The sequence below is a fragment of the Typopeltis vanoorti genome, chromosome 4, assembly GCF_054136105.1.
Source record: "Typopeltis vanoorti isolate ZY-2024b chromosome 4, IOZ_Tvanoo_1.0, whole genome shotgun sequence".
Classification (NCBI taxonomy): Eukaryota; Metazoa; Arthropoda; class Arachnida; order Uropygi; family Thelyphonidae; genus Typopeltis; species Typopeltis vanoorti.
Window position 1 is genome coordinate 84,634,088 of NC_143552.1, and position 21,467 is coordinate 84,655,554.

A 21,467-nucleotide genomic window follows, 5' to 3' on the forward strand; every position below is an offset into this window, starting at 1 on the left:
ACAGGTTGTGTATGAGGCGTATCACAGAAGAGGAAAGTCCCCTAGTGGTGTGCCTCATGGGGGGGTCTATTTTGGGACTATTGTTTGTTTAATTTATATATAAATAACATTGGAAAGTGCTAAAATGATGATATACAGTTGTTTACAGATGATGCAAAGTTGGGGAAAGTTATGAGAAGTAGAGCAGATGTAGCTTTGCAAGAGGACCTAAATAGACTCTCTAAATGGGAAAGTGTGTAGGATGTTAGTGTAATGTTACAAAGTCTAAGGTTTTAAAATTTGGAGAGCAAAGTATAGGATTGGTAGAGATATTTTGGAGGAGGAGATGGGGGAAGATGAAAGATTTGGGAGTTATGGTGGATAGAAACTTGAAATTTCGTGGACATTTTTCTAAAATTGTGAGAATGACAGCAGATTATGGGAATGATGCAGAGAACACTGACATGTAGAAGTAAGGATATTTTGATTCCATTGTACAAGACTTTGATTAGGCCGCATATGGATTACTGTACACAGATTTGGTCGACAGATTTTCAAAAGGATGATATGTTGGAGAGGGTCCAGAGACAATTGAGTGAGTTGGTTTCTGGTCTGTGGAATACGAGAACAGATTGAGAGAATCTCGATCATTCTCTCAATCAAGAATGTCAAGTATAGAAAGAAAAGGGGAGACATGATCAAGATGAATGAGTTGGCGAGGGATACTTACCACATTAATATGGATGAGATTTTTCATAGAATATCTGGAGATTGGTGAGAACAAGAGGCCGTCCTCGGAAGCTGTATAAGGTGGGCGTGAGCAAGGGGATGAGGAATAGATATTTTTTCATGGAGAGTAGTGGGAATGCAATTCCTGAGAGTGTAAGGAACAGTGAATGCATTTAAGTCGAGGTACAATGAGTTGGGCATGTGAGAGTGGGACCTCCCATGATGAGTCGTTTGACTCCATGAAGGTCTGTTAATAATAATAATTTTTTTACAAGAATGGATTCTAGTGAATATAATATAAAATATAATTATTTTGAGAAAGCTTGCAATTGTAGTTAGATTATAATCTGTAGTTTTAAACTGATATATCAAGGGGAGGTTGTTATTCAAGTACCAGTGACATTTTTTGTTTAAAAATTAGAGAATGGTGATAAATAAAGTTTAATTGGAATAAATGTTTCCATATTTCAATAATTTGATTCTCTTGGCAATTTTTCTCACAGTTCTCTTCAGTTTAGATGAATGACACAGTCATTCTTTGATGTAGAGTTAACTGTGAATCTATTAAGAAACATAACACTTATTGAACACACATAAAACAGAACATAACACAATTATTGATAACTACTTATTATATGTATATTTTTTATAGTTACACATGCACACATTTTTACACATCTATTTTTGATCCTAATAGCAGCGCTTGATGAATATGCTTGCCCATGGCAAGTATCTATAGAATGGACAAAAGTCGAATTTTTTTATTTAATAAAAAAAAAACTTTCAAAAATACATGCAACTTATAGAACTCCTGTTGGCTTATTGGGACATATAATTAAAAATAATGGGGATCTTGGGCAAGTACATTTTTTTTGCATGGCGAGTAGGATTTTGTACAGCTTGTGAATAATATAAAATATAATTATTTTGAGAAAGCTTGCAATTGTAGTTAGATTATAATCTGTAGTTTTAAACTGATATATCAAGGGGAGGTTGTTATTCAAGTACCAGTGACATTTTTTGTTTAATTTTTGTTCAGGAATCCCTACCATTTGATCATTCTTCTTTTGCCTATATGTTGCTGTTTGAATTTCTCAGTTCTGTTTATTAACTGATGATGGTTTAAGATATTTAAATTGGAATATTTTAGTACAGTTAAATATCTTTTTACTATATTCACATGTGTATTTTTGTTTTTTTGACACAGTCATATATATCTTCATGATCATGGAAAAGGAGTTAGAATTCTTGATGAAGGAATCCATTGTGAAATGTATATTGTTTGATTTGATGGGTCTTCCACTTAATGCTTTACTTGTAGTTATATTGTAGCTTGTTTTCAGGAAAATTGTAGATAACTAGCTTGTTAGCTGAGTGAATAGTAACTATACCGTTCAACCAGCAGACTGTGGGTTTAAAACCGCTAGAATGGTAGTGATAGGTTTTCATTATTTGGGAAGCAAGGCCACATTCTGCTTATTTGGAAGCCTCAAGTACCTTAAGAGAAGAGTTCATTGTCTACTGGTTTAACTTTACATGAGTGGGATTATCATAAAAAATCTTGAACAATACATAGCAAGGGTGTTAAGTATTAAACTTATGATCAAAATCAAAGACTATACAACTAGTCTGACATTTAAATGATAAAAATAAGCTTTAAGGAAAATAATAAAATTAAACATTAACTGCAGAGAATGTTAGATTAATACATTGGAGGCTAAGTCAAGCTAATTAGAAATGCACAGATTATTCATATATCAAACAAATTAAGGAGGAAGTGGATCAATAAGCAATTAAAACCTACTATTATAATGTAGTTCTCTTGTCTTAGATAACTGGGGAAATATTTTTTTTGTAGATATATTGGTGTATATCATAGTGGTGTGAAATGATACTGTGCAACATGTAGAAGGATTAGGAGAATCAAAAGTGAAAGAATCAGAGGTGTATAAGTGCTGCTTGAATTATATGTTAATAAGGCTGTGTCAGTGGATGACATATTATTATTATTCAGGCCTCCATGGAGTCAAAAGACTCATCATGGGAGGTCCCTCCTAGGAAACACAAAGCCTATCATACCACTCCTTAAACACATTGACCGTTCTCGCTCCCATCAGGCAATGCATTCCATGGTTCAACCACCCTCCATGCAAAGAAACCAATCCTCACCCTCTTTCTCACAGTTTCTTTTCGTAACTTCCAGGGATGGCCCCTTGTCATGACTCCTTCCAGCTGTTCAACCAAGCGAAACAACTCCCCAGTGTCAACCCTGTAACCACCTCTCAACAGTTTAAAAGTCTCAATCATATCACCTCTCCTCCTCCTATCCACCAAACTCTGCAGTCCACATTCCCTCAACCGATCCTCATAACTAACGTTGTACAGTCCTGAAACCATCTTTGTTATCCACCTCTCTGTAACCTTTCCACAGTTAATTTATCCCCTTCAAATCCTGGGGACCAAATCGAGAACAATAGTCTAAGTGTGGTCTGAACAGAGGCTTATACAATGGAATGATAACCTTTTTATCTCTGCAGGTCAGTGTTATGAAGAACATTTAAGGGAATGTGGATTACAGAGGTTGGTAGATAGGAGAAAAAGAAGAGATATGATAGAGACAGTCAAGTTAGTTAAGGGATTTTATCAGATTAATACAGAAGGAATTATAAATGCGGTGAATGTTAAGATGGGAAGAACGAGAGGCCATCCCTGGAAGTTGTACCAAGATGTGAAGAAGGGTGTGAGGAGAAGATTTTTTACAGTGAAATGTTCCTGAAGTTCGAACATAATAGGAATGTTATGCGATCCTTTGCTGCTTTGAACCCACCAACAGTTTTTGCATTTTTGATACGCAAGTTCTGTTTGGCATTTTTTTTCCAGAAAAGGCCGGTTTCATCCATATTCCAAACTTGTTCACGAGTGTAACTTCCATCTTCAATTATTTTAGCAAGTTTTTGTGGAAATGCTTTAGCAGCTGTTTTATCAGCAGAAGCCGTTTCACCTCTTTATATTATGAAGAGCATGTCTTTTAATAAACTTAGCCAGCCAACCATTGCTTCATGAAATTCATATTTTTTCCTCGATTGAGATGAAGTATCTGGCTGCAGTTTTTTAATCTGTTCATAAAATCTCAATGCTAATTGCTTGATGGAATTTCCATCAACTGGCTTCTTTTTTGTACATTATCTTCTATCCCCATCACTAAAGCTTTTTCAGCCTTTTCTAGAACAACATCTCTTGTGTATGATGATAATTTCGCACTTGATTTTGTACCAGAACATACCACTTTTCTAATAGCCTCTTCATTTTTCTTTATAGATCTGACAGTTGATTCACGGACTCCAAAATGCTTACCCACAGCCATCACACCTTCCCCAGTTTGAAGACGATCTAAAATTTGAATTTTCATATCCAAGGAAACGGCTTTCCTTTTTTTTTTTTTTTGTTATCAGCAATATCATGTGAGGGTTGGATTAAAATCTTCGGTTAATGAAATGAAAGTTTGAAAATTACATATAGCTTACTATTTATTATTTCTTGGCAAAATTATTAATTTTATAATGCAATTTTTATTTTGATTTCACTTAAAAAATGCGGTAACTGTGTTGTCTATTCAAACTGCTAAGAACTGCTTTTTTATGCGCAGTCAGTTATGTAATTCTGGGAATTCTCAGTAAATAAAATTCATAAGAATTTAGAATTTTCTTAATTGAAACGAGAATGCAATTCTACAAAATTCTTAGAATTTTTTGAATTACGGATTTTTTCCTAACCTAGACTTTAGGTTGGTCATGTAAAGGTGAATAAAAAACACGTAAAAAAAAAATATTTTTGATATCCCAATTCACGTAACTCCAAATTCGCATTAAAAAAAAAAAAAGGTTTATGTGTTATTGATTTTTTACAGGACAACCTTTTGAATAAAACTAACAAATGTGTTTATAGTTTTGAGTGTGTCATAATCACAGGTGCAACTTTCGAGTTAGGTGATGCAGCAGTTTTCATGTGGCAATCGTTGAAGAAAGAGTATGTAAGTGGAGCATGTCAGAAGTTGCATCATGCAGCAAAGAGCTGTGATAAAACTGTAAATTAGAAAAAACTGCTACAGAAGTGTACCAAGACCTAAAAAAAAAAAAAAAAAAAGTTTAAGGCAATGACTGTCTGAGCTGAGTACAGGTGTTCCACTGGATTTCAATGTTTAAAGGGGGGGAGGGGGTCCTTGGAGGATGAACCATGCTGTGGATGACCATTTTCTGCACACACAAAATGTGCTGAAAGCTGTGTTGGAAGGACACCACAGTGAATGACCAGCATTATTTAGGTGTAATGCAATGTCTGTATGTCTGCATGCAACATGTCAGGAAAGAACTGTTCCCCAACAACAATTTGTTTCTGTTACAAGACAATGTACCTGCACACTGTGTGCTGCTTTGAAGGTGATCTCTGTGATTAAACCTCTCCTCCTATTCACCACATTTGGCTCCCACAGACTTCTTCCTCTTCCCAAAGATGAAGAGTGCCTTGAAAGGTAAGCACTTCAGTGACATTGAGACATCCAAAACAGTGTGACCCAGATACTGAAGGAGGTTCTCATTCAGGACTTCCACCGTTCCTTCAAACACCTACACAACAGGTGTAAACGTCATGTGGAGTTGGAGGGAGATTATTTTATCGTTATGCATCAACCATGAGTCGCATCATAGCCACTCTCCTAGACAGGAGATGACACATGAATGGAATGGGAACTCACTGAATAAATGTTTTTAGTAATGCAGAATAGTCTCCTCAAGGTGAAGTTCCAGTTAAAAGATCAATTCATGTATGTAAATGCTTTATTCACTAAAATAAGTTAAATCAAAGAAATAAGCACTTTGATGTAACTTGAACATTCTAAATGAAATCCTTATTTGGAAGGTGGGGAGACATTTTCAATCTCAAGTAATGCTGCATCATCTTGTCCTGTGATTTGAGTAATATTATTATTTATTATTATTATTATTCGTGACACCTCCAAGGAGTCCGAAGACTCATCACGGGAGGACACCTATTGTACACACTCTCCATCTCCGCCAGTACACTGAACCTCTACTACCAATAATCAACATCAGCATCATCTACTGGCCACTCCACCACCATAGCTAGTATTTTTTTGTCTGTAAATTACGTGTGTTCTGAAGGGCCGATTTGTATGTATGCGAGATGAAAAACCAGAGTTTTCAGGAGAAAAACCCTGCTACCTCCGTAGATTGGCTAACTCACCTTTGATTGAAAACGTCCATATAAAGATTCCTCCCGTCATGACGAGAATCGAACTTAGACCTTTTCCAATCGAAGGGCGCAAAGTACCGTCGTTCTTCCAGTTGCGCTACGGAGGCACCAATATCCACATGGTTTTATAATAACACTTGCCATCTTTCTTAAAGTCCAAAAACTGATCATTTATGTTTTTCTAAGAAGTGTGAATCTAGAAGTTTATTTATCTAAAACTATTTTTAGAGAAAACCTGAAATTTTGACCATTTAAGTTATAAAACTGTGCTTTGGATAAAATCTTAATTTCCCATCAAAATATGATGTATGGTGAGTCTATGCATGAAAAACTGCATCAGCAAATAAACAAAAACCAAGAATACTCTTCTATTTATGTTGCATAATGTAAATATAAGAGTACACTGGAAGATAAAGCATGCACAAAATGTGAATGCAGTACTGCCAAATGGCAATTTTCCTGTCAGAAGATTTCAGAAATTTATTACCTGTTATATTAATAATAATAATTTACACAATTTAGTATGGTAGAAAAATGTTCCTAATACCAAAGGTTTCCAAACTTATACCTTATGTCCTCCTAAAATACTTTATAAATTTCATGCCTTCCAATTCAGAACAAATACAAATAATTTGACATGAAATGAGTATGCATTTTTTTTATTTATAAAACTAGATATAAATATTTCAAATATAAAGTATTATTGAAAACAGTTGTATTTCTTTAAAAATACATTTAAAATCAAAAACCGGAAACACCCTCTGGTGGACAGAAAAGGTGAAAAATAAACATTTTTGTAAAAATGTTTAAATAACAAAACAAAGGGTTGACTAAACTGTATGTTGAAAGTTTATTTTTCACTTGGTTAGAGTATAATAAATTTAGTTTAATCCTTTATCCAAGTGTGAGCAAACAAAGTTTGCACCTGAAAGTATCTTCAGTACTGGGTCCTGAAGATACTTTCAGGTGCAAACTTTGTTTGCTCACACTTGGATAAAGGATTAAACTAAATTTATTATGACTAAATTGTAGTTTGTAAGAATCTTTTGTAACAAGTGCAAAAATTAAAAAAATAATAATACAAACCAGACCTTGTAAAAGTGAAATGCAATGAGCATGTCTCAGCTGGTAGTTGAGCCTTCTGGTTCCTCACTAAGACTATTGCACATAGCTTCTGCTCTTCCTTGTTTTCACCTCTTACATCCTTAGGTCACCATAGTAACATCACCCAAAAATAAGACAGACCTCCTGTCATCAATGTTTTTCTCTAACACTTCTTCATATGACCAAGCCAAATCAGCTATTGCAATACAAAAAAAATCTTCGTTAGTCTTGATACTAATAGAGCTCCTGCTCTAAATGGTATGCCTTCAGTTTTGCTCCAAACTTTTGCCTCAGAATTATACATACATATATGTATAATATGTATAATTCTGAGGTAGGATGATACAGGATGTATCATCTATACAGGGTGATTCAGAACTCTTGGGCCAAACTTTAAGGGGTGATAGAACACACGCATACCTAAACAAGCACTTTTCGTCATACAATGCATGGTCCGAACTCAAGCGGTGAAGCACCAGGGGTTAGCAACTACTGTGTCAGGAAATGAAGAAACACAGAATGACAGAGGATATTTGAAACAATTGCAGAAATTACAGAACATAAATTAAAGAATTTTGTTGAACAAATTACAGAAACTGCTCAAAAGAGCAACCGCCAACATTAATGCAGGCTTCACACCTTCAACGTAGTGATTGGTGTACATTGCGGAAAACACCAGGCATTTCTCGTACAGTGGTCATTGGAATCGATGGGGTTATCATAGATCAAGTTTTTTCATATGGCCCCATAGGAAAAAGTGCAGACATGAGAGATCAGGCGATCGTGGCAGCCAAGCGATGGGACCACCCCGACCAATCCATCGTCCTGGAAATGTTGCATCCAATGCGTCCACACATTCATGCTGAAATGGGGTGGCGCTCTGTTTTGTTGGAACCACATACATGTTTAAATGTTTGCTGGAACAGTGTTCAGTAATTCTGGCAAGACCTCTTGTAAAAATACGAGGTATGTTCTCCCATTTAGTCATGCTGGCAGAAGGTATGGGCCAATCAAATGGTCATGTAAGATTCCAGCCCAGACATTTATGGAGAAACGCAACTGGTACAATTGTGGATGTATGGCATGCGGATTTTTGCTCGACCACACATGATAATTGTGGGTATTAAAAATGCCCTCACATGTAAAGGTGCATTCATCAGGGAATAAGACATGTGCAGGAGCCACTGTGCAAAATCCACATGAGGCTGGTGATCTGCAGATGTCAAGGCGTGTATCCTCTGTGCATGGTAGGGGTGTAATCGTTCGTCTCGTAGAAATCGCCACACTGTCGATTGGGGCACACGTACGGCATGGGAAATTGCTCGCGTGCTACATTCGGGATGATCTGCAACCCTACATAGAATTTTCTCTGTAACATGTGCCATCCTCGCACTCCTTGCCTGCACTGTATCCTGCATGCCACTGACAAAGGAGCCCATTTTGCACAGATACCGGTGCAATTGCTGAAAGGTTTTACAATCAGGCGCTTGTCTGCTAGGAAAGTGCTCTCGGTACAGGCTTCCCTCGCATTCCCGTCCACAGCTCCATAAATGAAATGCATGTCAGCCTTCTCCTGATTTGTGAAAGAATCCATCCTTTTTGCATTCCACGGTAGAAATAACGGCGACTGCAAAAACCAGCACTTATAAGTGTTCACTGGAAAGCATTCTCTAGCGCTTCACCGCTTGAGTTCAGATCATGCACTGTATGACAAAAAGTGCTTGTTTAGGTGTGTTCTATCACCCCTTAAGTTTGGCCCAAGAGTTCTGAATCACCCTGTATAAGCTGGTCATATTCATCTGGAATCTATCCAGTAGCATTGGAGGCAAGCCTTTATCCAGCCTTTACCTAAAAAGGGAGATAAGTCAGTCATCAAACTATCATCCTTTGCTCTCACCTTAGTACTCTCAAAAGTTATGGAGAAGATCAACAGCCAGCTTCTTCACTATCTAGAGGCCCATCAGTTAGTGAACATCAATATGGATATTCTGCCATTCTTGTTCTACTATAGAAAGTATTTTCACTTGGTTATACTATAAATTAAAAATACCAAGAAATTATATATTTTTGGTTTAACCTTTTATCTAAGTGTAAGCAAACTGTGGTTGACGTATCTTGAGGACTGGGCAACTGGTATATAGAGGCTAATAACCAGTTTTGACCTTTATTGAAGTCTCATCAGTGGGAGCCAGACCCTGAAGTGATACCAAGATTGAAGTAATGCAGAAGTCATATTTTCATATACAAGTAGCCAAAAGGTGTCAAACCTTGTTAATAAAATACTCTTGGATTACAGATATTGAAGTTTTTTCACTTATTGAAACCGATCTGGGTAGTGACCCTTCCCATAATCCATAGCATTATACATGTCGGAAAGGATGTGCTTTGCATTATGGGATAATAAGGCAAGTGATATGAAATCATTAGCCTCCATATATGAGTTGCCGAGTCCTGAAGATACTTAGGCGCAAACTTTGTTTGCTTACACTTGATAGAGGATTAAACCAAGAATATAATTTCTTGGTATCTTTAATTTATAATCAAGTGGAAAAAATTTCAACATCTATCTCTAATCCAGAGTGTTTTATCAATAAGGTGCGACACCTTTTGGCTACTTGTATATGGAAATATGACTTCTGAATTACTACAAATTTGGTATTACGGAAAGTTAAGATGGCAGCTCCCGTGTCAGTTTCATGTATTATTGATGGTGAATTGCGAATTTGATTGATAATGTTTTTAGCGATTTATGCTTTAGTGATGAGTATTATGTTCACATGTGTTGATCAAGCATTTTGATTACGAAAAGTTTTTGTAAGTTGCAGGTGAGTAAATACTTTAATTTCAAAATCTTTAGTTCCATCTGAAACCATCTTCTAAGTCTAATCACAGGGCATACTAAATTATATATCGTACTGCTGGTAGACACCAGACTGTGTCTACGGGATTTGCTAGTGGATCCAATCCACAGGATTATTGTAATTTTCTCGAATGCTTCATTATCATGGAAAAACCTCTGAACGAGACCATTTTCGATGAGGTTTATAATGAATTCCTCAGATTGGGAAAACTGCTGAGTGATAGCTGGCTGGGAAAAGTTAAGCTTTTTGACTCCACCCTCTGCAGTCACAGAAAATAACTCAGACGATACAAGTGAGGAGCTCATTACTCAGTTGCGGTCTCCCCCCAGACTGTGAAGATGTACGTGTGTGCAAAACCGCTGAGACAGAACCACCCATAGATTTTGGTATGGAAGAGGATACTCCCAGTTCCAATCCTTCAACTGCCACAAAAGAGAGGGTTCCACCGATAGTCCTCTGGGAAAAGAAAAGATGGACACACTTAAGGTCCACAATGATAAACTCGCTGATACAATATCTCTCAGCCAAGAACACGGATGATGGTATAAAAATTCAGCCGGCTATTGTGACAGACTACAGGAAACTAACCAAAGTCATATACTCTAGCAATTTTCAATACTACACCTTTTCTCTTGGTTCAGAGAAAAATCTGAAGGTGCTACTGGGGTGTCACGGAGGATATAACCACAGATGAAATCGGGGCTGACCTCCACCACCAGGACCTGTCGCCTATTAAGATCAGCAGAATGACTAGAGCGGACAAAACGCCTATGCCTCTGGTCTTAGTGAAAATCCACAAAGCCTATAAGAATATCTATGATTTAACATCAGTATGTGGACTCTGGATCACCCCAGAAACACTCCGTAAAAGGGCATCTACCGGTCAGTGCCATAGATGCCAAACATTTGGCCATACTCAGACTCTGCAAGGCAGAGTACAAATGCCTGAAATGTGCTAAGAACCACCCCACGAATACCTGCATAAAGCCAGAAACTACCTCGGCTGCCAACTGTGGTGGCCCTCATCCAGCGAACTGCAAGGGATGTATTCAGCACCCAAAGAATTGATGGATGGAGACAGTTAAACCGCCCTCTTCCTCTAGTAAAAGAACACCTGAGGCCCCCACTCCACAGCCTGAGACTCAGCAACAGTCAGTGATCTTCAAAGACAGTGGAAGCCAAAGGCAAACAAGAAGTTATGGTGATGTGGCCCGCACAAACAAACCAACATCAGAACAAAATCAGCCAACAGCACCTACTAATCTGACAGCTGTTATTATGGCGTCTCTAGTTAACATGCTACAAGATTTCAGCCTGTCTAACCCTTCAGCAACCTCCACTAAAAGATTCCTACGTGAAACACAGGCCATCCTCACAGCAATCATAAATGAATAAAAATAAACTCGTTCCAGCCTCTCTTCAGATCATTGCATGGAATGCAAATGGCCTAAGAAACAAAATTCTGGAGATACATGATTTCACCTACAGATATTATACTAATCAGTGAAACACATCTTAGATCCTCAGACAGCCCCAAAATACAGGGTTATTTCATGTACAGAAATAATAGATCAAACTACAGAGATAGTGGTACTGCCATCTTCATTAAAAATTATATTAAGCACCATTCTGTGAATAACCCACTAACCTTGAAGGCGTGGAAGTTTACACCAGCTCCGCTGGCAGATTGAAAATCTACTCAGCTTACAATCCACCCTTAAAAACTCTACTGCACACTGATCTAAATGCCATTTTAGGAGTTAGAGTACCCATCATTATTGCTGGGGATTTAAACTCCAAACACCCTGCTTGGAATTGTAGAACCACCAACAAGAATGGCTGCATCCTTTCCAACTACATAGGATCAAACTATGCTGTTGTGACTGGACCTACCGAACCAACTCAGTACGCCTGGCACCGCTGATATCCTGGATATAGCTATCCTGCAAGACATTAAACTTTAGTACAGCCTTAAATCACTGAATGAGCTGTCATCGGATCACAACCCAATTCTACTACAACTGGGAGAACAAGAATACCTGTCTTCTCCCTCTCACTCTTACACATCGTGGGACAGATTGTCTAAAGCACTTGGGGATCAAACTGGACCTGTCCCTCACATATGCACAGAAGAAGATGTGGAATCTGCAGTTACTAGCCTCACCCAACAAATTAAGTTCGCTATAACAGTTGCCACCTTCTACAAATCTGTCCCCAAGCCTGGTCGTTTGCCCAAGGATATTATGGACCTGATCAGAGAGAAGAACAGAGCTAGGAAGAGATTTTGTAACATTCGCGCACCTCAGGACAAAACAGTTCTTAATAGATTGAATGGGGCAGTGAGAGATGCACTTAAAAATCATAGAAACCAAGTTTGGGATGAAAAGTTAGCCTCTATCTCACCTATTGATCACTCTATCTGGGGATTATTGAGAAACATCAGAAATAAAAACAGATCCCTCCTTTCTCCCCATAAGCTCTAACGAGGGCCTTGTTCACACAAATGTAGACAAGGCAGAAGCCATAGTAAATATAAGTCAAAATCAATGGTTCTACCTTATCTCAGTGCCATATCTTGGCTGGAGTGCTGCAGGGGTCCCTACTGGCTCCATTGCTGTTCTCCATATACATGTCAGATATCCTGCACAATCTAATGTCATCCTGTCATCCATCATCGCCCTATATGCGGATGATACAGCAATACTAACCAGATCTCTCCGACCACACTTCATTACCAGAAAACTTCAAGAAAACCTTCTAAAGCTGGAGGGTTGGTTCTCCAAATGGAGATTGGAAGTCAACGCCCCCAAAAAAGCTCAGCCATTCTCTTCACGAAAAGGCCAATATCTCCTGCAGGAGACGTATTACTATTCAATACTAAACTTCCCTGGCAGACAGAAACAAAATACCTGGGTGTAATGCTCGACAAAAAGCTAACTTTCAACCAACGTATCAAGTTTATGTGCGCAAAGGCATCTAAAGCCATCATTCAGATGTATCTGCTAATTAATAGAAATAGCAAGCTAAGCAACAGAATCAAATTGCAGCTATACCAGATGACGATTCATCCTATAATCACCTATGCCTCTCTAGCCTGGAGCCACACCGCTAATACTAACATTCTCAAAATACAAAAGAGTACAGAACAAGTGTTTGAGAATGATTCTGAATCATCCCATGGTATGTCAGAAACAATCAACTTCATCGAGATACAAATATTCCTTACATCTTCTCTTTCCTACAATCTTTAGCAACTAAGTTCTTCCTACCGACGTCCATACATCCCAACGATCTAGTTCAGCAAGCTGTAGCATACGAGGCAATGGATATGTTCAAATATAAAAGACTTAGTCATTTTAACTTCCTGCAGCGATGCATAATCTCCAGGGCGATCCAACTGCTCGTAAATTCTACTCTCACTGTAACTACAGCAGATAGCAGGGAATATGAAAAGCATCTTGCTTCACCCCTAAAGACATAAATGTCAATTGTCAATTTGGTATTACTTCAAGGTCTGGATCCCACTGAGACCTTAATAAAGGTCAAAACCAGTATGGGTAATGACCCTTCCCATAATGCATAGCATTGTACATGTCTGAAGTGATATATGCTTTGCATTATGGGATAATAAGGCAAGTGATATGAAGTCATTAGCCTTTATGTATGAGTTGCCTAGTCCTGAAGGTACTTCAGGCTCAAACTTTGTTTGCTTACACTTGGATAAAGGATTAAACCAAGAATATAATGTCTTGGTATCTTTAATTTTTTGTTCTACTGTAGACCTCCTTTTAAGCTTTTTTTATGTTGACCCCACACTTTGAAAGGTCAAGATCTGTAACACTACATCACCATGTATGAGCAAGTGATTAAGGAGAAAAATGTAGCCTGTTATGTTTCTTAAAGAGTGGAAGGTTGTACTCAGTGGGAAAAACAGTATAGGAAAGATTGTTCCAAAAAATAGAGAAGGATGGAATGAAGGAAGCTGATGAGAAGTTAATTCATTTTGTTTGAAGCTGGACAGTGTATGGGTGTTGGCCTAGTTCTTCTTTGGTTTGAAGAATGATAACAGCCAATTCAGAAGCAGAATGCCCATGAAAGTACCAATAGAACATGCATAGTACTGAAACAGAACACCTACGATAAAAGTGATTGAAAGGAGTCTGTGAGGAAAGGGTCATCTGTTAAGTGGATTGCTCTCTTCCCTCTAGCTTAATCAACTTTAGACACAGGCCATGGAAAGATTTGGAGAAACCCATGTGGTTACTCTTGATATTTCCAAGAGATTTGATTGTCTGGCATTGAAGCCTTGTGAACCAAATACCATCTTATTGTCTCCCTCCTGCCCCTTTTCCTCTCTGGCACTCATTGCATGTCGTTGTGGATGACTTCTTCTCATCAGATTTATCAGTGGAGTACCTCAGGACTCTGTACTCTCACCTACACTCATCTTCCTTTACATCAACAATCTTCTCTCTGTAACTTCAGATCCTATTCATAGTTTTGCTGGTGATAGTACTCTTCATTTCACTTCTTCAATCTAGAAATCCCCAGTACTCAAATGATCAAGTTTCAAGTTCTTCCATAACCAACATCTTAAACGTTGATCTCAACATTCTGAAGCAGAGTGAAGACAACTTGTTGAATTTCAATGCTATTAAAACACAGTCCTATTTTATTACCTGCAAGAAGGATTCCTCTCCATTCCCCCCTCTTACTTTTGATAATGTTCTGATATCCTTTCAAGATCAGTTTTCTTATATATGTATATGCAGTTCAACTTCTGACATCTCATCTTATTTCATTCTATTTACTTCTATTCTTTGGAACAGCCTTCTCATACTGTTTTCCCCCAAAGAGTATAACCTCAGCTTATACACGTTAACAGATCACTTTTTTCCATAATCATTTGCTCACACATGACACTGTGCGAGCAAATGATCAACATAGGAAAGATATATATTAATATAACGTGAAAAGAGCAGAAGGAATGCCACTAGAATTCAACAAATTGGAAAAAGAAAAATTTTAACTAAGTAAGAAGATATGCACACATGGAAGTAATTCTTATCAGAATTACTAGAGCATTCAAGAACAGAGATAAATGACAGCAGGAAAACAACACAGAAATGAAAGAAGAAGAAATGAACATTGTTAATTTTTTTTAATGAAAATTGAGAAATCATCAGGACATAACAGGATAGTCCCTGAAATGTTGAAGTACATTGATAAGGCTAGTATGATAAAGAAGCTGTCAAGAGATTGAAACATTTCTGTCATTGTCCCCATTTATAAAATGGGGATAACTTCCACTAGGACCATGAAAAATATATTTCTTAGTGTATACCAAGAAAGATATATTCCCAGATACTAAAAGCTAGACTGAGGATTAGAGTTAAAAAGCAGTTGGAAAGAAGTCAGTGCAGCTTCCAAACAGGGCTACCCAGAATCAAAATAGGAGAAATAAGCTCAGTTGCATTTTTATATCTTCAAATTTCTGATTTGCTTTTAAAAAAATCAAAGAAATTTGTGAAAACAGTGGGGATATGATAGAGATGCACTCTCAGCCCACTATACTGATGATTGATATGAAGACCTACAGAGTGAAAACTATTTCAGATAAGAAATTTGCTAATTAAATCTGGACTTCTCAGAATTAGCTTTCACTGTTGATCTGATATTAAATTCAGAGGGAGACATTCAATATAATTTAAATATTTGGAAGTAAGAAATGCCAAAAAGGAATATGAGAATTAACCAAAGCAAGACAAGAACTGCGATTGTGGTTTGGGAGGAAAGAGTACATTAAGCCTCAGGATAAAACTATCACAAGTGGCCAGCTTTTAAATATTTAGGATCAGTTTTTACTAAAAACATCTCAGAACTCAGCAATAGAATTGCATTAACAAGAAGGTTATACAACATGCTAAATAAGCATTTTTATAAGTAAAAAATCAGAAGGAAAACAATTGTTGAGTCATGGCACATTAATGATAAAACAGTCAACTCATTATAAACCATCAAAATGGTAAGGATGGAAGGTAGAAGGCAAAAAAAAAATAAACACATTTTTTTAAAAAATGAGGAGTAAATCCACTAAAAACAATTATCCAGGAAACACAGCTTTGGTGATTTGAACATGTTAACAGAATGAAAATGAGAGAGAGAAAGATTCAAAGAAAACCTGGCAAACAAGACTGCAGAGGAAGACAAGCAGACATGAAGGGGGGGGGAAAGGGACATCCAACACACACTGAAAGCAGAAGAGTAGGAGGGATTGATCCCAAATATTAACTAGAGATCAAAAGAAGTGGCATATTCTTTGTAATAATTCTATGCAATCAGCTAGAAGAGAATCTGTGAAATGAATAAATACGTTTTGCAGTGTTTATAAGGATGTCTATTGTCATTTTACATGTTTCTAAAACTACCTAGGTTTACAGTATCGTATGACAACTACACTACCTCAACCATGCAAAGGATTTTGAATGTTTTTCCATATGCATTCAAGTTTCACATCAACATGTACCCCATATCTCTATAAAAATCATTCATGCTCCCTTCCCAAGAGATATATCCTTTTACTTTCGAACCTCTGGCTTATATTATAAAAAAATTTAATTTAAAAAAACAAAAACCTTAGAGCATTTTTCACTGTTGGATAATGTAACTTATCATTAACCACCCAACTATTAAAATAGAACAGGGGAAAAAATAAAACATTTATTTGTGTTGTATCTCGATATGTCGTATCTATTTATTAATGAAATATCTATATAAAAAAAAAAATTAATCACTGCAGGTTGGCCATTCGGTGTAAAAACCTCAATTTATCTTCTTGATTTTGATATTCCTGCACAACTATTGCCACTTGATTACTAAGGGTCTCATACCTCTTTTTTCTGACTTCTGGGTGACCTGTATGGGGGCATTGGCTAATAATAATCGTGGTTCCAAATGCTTGGGTAAATACAATGAAACAATGAGTTCAAGGCATTGTGAAAACCTTCACAACAATTTGTAGTTTTAGGACATCTCTCAGCAGCAGCCTCAAAATGATTCCGTATTCTAATTGGAAAGAGAGGTGATCATCCTGCAACTCCTTCGATGTAGGTTGAGGAGAAATATGTGAGAACTTCATTGTAGTTATCCTTATCTGGAAATGTGGCAGCTAGTTGGTCAAAGACAGTTCTTACATCTGTTATTGGCACAAAGGAGAGAGAGCAGGTAGGGACTTCAGTGTCAACATTAGACTCGTACACTTCCTTTAAGCCAACATTGTTGATCTTCCTAATAACACTCTGCCAAAGGTGAAAGTAGCACCCTTTTACTTTTGCTTGTAAAAAAAGCAACTTGAGTAGCAGACATACATGCTTTTTCAAAGTCCAGCAGAATCTTTTGGGGTGTTATATTGGGCACCAATTGTTGCAATATGGTAAACATTCTGTTGTATGTATCCATATTCTTTTTTTGCAAAAGAAAATAAATACATGGAGTATATGAATTGCCAATCTTAGCATGCCATGTATACAGCTGAAAAAACATGCTAGGTGCTTTATCAAATGTTCCATCTCCATAAATGACCTCCTTGTCTAATTCTGAGAGCAGATCATCATTCCCAATATTCTTTCTGGGTCATCAGCTCCCATATCATACAAAATGAGGTCAGCATACTTCTCTGGGATAGGAAAATCAGTTGTAGCTGGATTTGGAATATAAGTAGTTTCTTTATGTTTAAAAAGACTTCGCGTGCGTGAGGATTGCTTTGGTAAGTGTTCCAAAACGTCCCTATTCGCTTCTGATAAAATATTTCCCATAATATTCCTCGGAGTTGCACCAACTGCCTTCATGTCTTGCTTCATCCTAGCCTTTAAAATGTTTGCCTGTGGTTTTTGAGGATTAGAAGCATGGCAGTGTTGTGGGCTCTCCAATGATATTTTCTTCCTGTGTCCTCAAGAATGCCCTGCATTTGGCAAAGTAGACTCTGCATCTCCAGGTAATCACTCCACTCTCATTTTCCCTATACTTGGTATATTCATATCCTTGGTACAGTAGAACTTGATTTCCTTTCTGTGTCAGTGAAAATTCCATGATAATAGATCTGTTAAAAAATAAATTTATTATTAATTTTATATTCAAGCTTTGTCATAGTACTAAACTAACTAGTAAATTATATCGGCAGATAAGTAACCACCGATCTGATCATAAATGCGTATGAATGCTTACCTTGAGAATAAATTGTATGTCTACAGTGAATATGTGGAAGATGGATCATCCTTTTATTCTGGCACACTGACGATATAATTGCTAAGACGTTTTCACAACAAAAATTCAAATGCCATGCGAAATATCTAACAGAAGATGCAAAAGGACACTAAGTAAAAGTATTATATTGCAAACTTACTAGAAACTGCATTAGGGGCGTTGAGTGAAAGGGTACCTATTCCTGGTAATCCTATAACCTAGTAAGCCACTCGGTTCTTAAGTACCCCTGTAATTACTTAGTATTCTTGGAAATGTAGGCACACAGTTTATTTGTATTTTTGCTAGAACGAAAATGTTTCATTTCTTTATTCCATACATCTGGATAAGTTTTGACAAAATCGATAAGGAGCCACGGGGGGGGGTCTGTGAAGGATTGGACAACCTACAGTGAGCGCCTTTTTATTCCCGTCTACGGGAGTAGGCGAGGCCATTTAGCCCTATCTAACTTTTGGAGACTGAGTGGGCAGTTCAATCTCCACTGGTACCAATCAGAGATAGATGGCCCAAGGCTATCACTAATTAAGCGGTACACAGCAAAGAGAGACGGCTCAAATGTGCCGCCATCTCGTGGTTCTTAACCCTAACACAATATATTTAATGTCTGAAATAATGTGGATTCTACAGTCGATTTTCTTGAGTTTACGGGACGAAAAACTCGAGTTTCCGGGAGGAAAAACCCGCTTGCCCGTGCCAGAGATCGACTAACTCGGGAACCGGTCAAAAAAAGGCTTAGAAACATTTCCTCTAGTCGCCGACTAGACTCGAAACCAAATCTTCCTTCGTGTGGCCAAGTGCCGTGGGTGTGCAAACACCACATCCACTGAGCTACACAGGCTCTCTTATGACAATAATAATAAATGTTTTATTTTTCCTTTGTTCTGATTTGTCATGGTTCTGTTTCTTCGCTGTTCTGTCACAGTTCTGTTCTTTCATTGTTCTGTTTCTTCATATTCTGTACTTTCATGTTCTGTTCTTTCATGGAACCGAAATATCAGTCATCTCATACTTTGTATCCATAGCCAGCCTGGTTGACCGAGTGGTTAGCATATCCGCTCTCCAGCCAAAAGGCTGCAGGTTCGAGTCCTGCCATGGGCATGGATGTTTGTGATTGTCTCTGAAAAATACTAGTGATGATAGTGGGCAGTAGATGGCGTGGGTGTAGTTAGTTGGTGGAGACAGTGTTGTAGAGTAGGTGTCTGCCCTCGATGTCTTCAGACTCCCTGCAGGTGTCAAATAATTAAAAATAATAAATATTATTAAAACAGTATCTAAATAGTATTTCAATGTTATACTTTGCCTTCCTGTTTTCATTGATGTTTAAATGCACAGCCAGTGTGGTGGTTAAGAGTTCAGTTAAAACTTTTTTTGTTTAATATGCTCATGTTTGAATGACTATTAATTTTTTTTTTTTTCATTTCAGTGTGCATATACTCAGTTAGAATTGAGTCATGACTTTAACTACAGATGAGACCATTGAAAAGAAATTTCAGAATGCTTCGTATCGTCCTCAAGGTATAGCGCAACCAAGTATTTTGTCTTCAAACAGTGACCACCGTGAATTTGCATGTGGTTGGGGAGCAGCATTCATTAATATTATTGCTACTTTTCCTATTAACAAAGTGATGTTTCGTCAAATGTTAGATGGAGTTGAGACTCAAAGAGCTGTCCAACAACTGAAGCATGAGGGATTACGATATTTATATAGAGGGTGCCTTCCACCACTTATTCAGAAAACTTTCTCTGTATCTATTATGTTTGGAACTTACAATACTTATAGCCAGTTCCTTGAGAAGAAATTCCCAGATATACCAAAACCTTTATGTCTTAGCACTGCAGCAATTTTAGCTGGATCTACAGAAGCAATACTAACACCATTTGAAAGAATTCAAACACTGCTACAAGATAGGCATTTTAACAAAAAGTTTCAGAATACCTATCATGTATTTCTGGATATGAAAAAATATGGGATATCAGAGTATTATCGTGGACTTATTCCAATTTTAATGCGCAATGGGCCAAGCAATGTTTTGTTTTTTGGCCTTAGGAGTACAGTAAAAAATATGTTTCCAGAAACAGAAACTTGGTGGGGACATGTTGTTCAAGACTTTCTTAGTGGTGCTGTTGTTGGAGCTCTCATTAGCACTATATTTTACCCAATCAATGTTGTGAAAACCAAAATGCAAGTATGTTATGGGACATCCTTTTTAACTGTTTATCAGGCATTTAAAATTACATATGCTGAGAGAGAAAATAGCCTTAGGAAAATGTTCTATGGTGTTCATATAAATTATACACGTGCTTTGCTTTCCTGGGGAATCATTAATGCTTCCTATGAATTGTTACGAAAATCTCTATATACGCATAGTTCTTAAGAAATGTTGTAATTTTTATATTTGAGACAGAAATTTTGTGCAGGTTAAAAATTGTGTAGATTTTTCTAAATTTAGTTATCGCATGTTATTAATAAAGCATAATTCCATTTGAAAATGCAATTCCATATTTTTATCGTTTACATGTAACAGTAATTGTCTCTATAGCACATTTAGCAACTACCTTACTCTGGTTAGAAAGACATTCGTTTCCTATCTGAGTAAGAGAAAAAGTTTTTTTTTTTAAGAATTTATCTAAAAGTTGAGTTAGCCAATCTCATACAGAAACAGTAGGACATCTTTTGCATACCATATGTATCAGCTAGAAAATGCATGCAGCCATAATACACTGAACTTATAGTTGCTTTGGTGGCATCTAATCTAAACAACCAACTGTTACAAAATGTACAGAGAACAACTTTGGATCATTCCATGAGATAGACTATAATCAGGGCTTGGAAAATTTTATGCTAGCTCACTAGTCAGGCAGATATCTTGTTAGTTCAGCTGTCAGCCTGGATGGAGTATCACATGATTGATATTAGTCATACGTTCGTTCCCTGACCTGGTTAGTTTGAGCTTTAATTAATGCTAGGCTGATTATTATCCCATGTAATTACTAGTGTTGAAGCAAATATGTTGCACATTAGCATTTTTAACAGCCTATGAAACATGAAGGAAAAAACTTGCATTTTATGAGTGAAACATTGACACTTATTACTCATTTATTAATGATACATGATCATTGGTGTTTCCTGATATGTATACCATCAAGGAGCAGCATAGGTTACTCTAACAGTACTACATGATTAAGTTTACATTATTATTAATCTCCTAATTTTGTGGCACTCCAGTATTGCCACATCTAATATTTCAGCTCCTCTAAGGCACTTCT

At 37.1% G+C, this 21,467-nt stretch overlaps 1 protein-coding gene across 4 annotated transcripts in view; it reads left to right on the forward strand.

Moving 5' to 3' along the window:
- LOC150107464 (mitochondrial nicotinamide adenine dinucleotide transporter SLC25A51) overlaps positions 1-20,690 on the forward strand; it is a 125,203-nt gene extending 104,513 nt beyond the window's left edge. For 3 of the 4 annotated variants that reach the window (XM_090391312.1, XM_090391313.1, XM_090391314.1), the window contains one exon: positions 19,624-20,690. In XM_090391312.1, coding sequence (XP_090247438.1) covers positions 19,652-20,575 — 924 coding nt within the window. In that variant the 5' untranslated portion in view covers positions 19,624-19,651 and the 3' untranslated portion in view covers positions 20,576-20,690. Of the gene's footprint in view, positions 1-4,026; positions 4,335-19,623 lie in introns of those variants that run through there. The other variant, XR_016548197.1, reaches the window with a different exon arrangement.
- Positions 20,691-21,467: the final 777 nt, after the last annotated feature.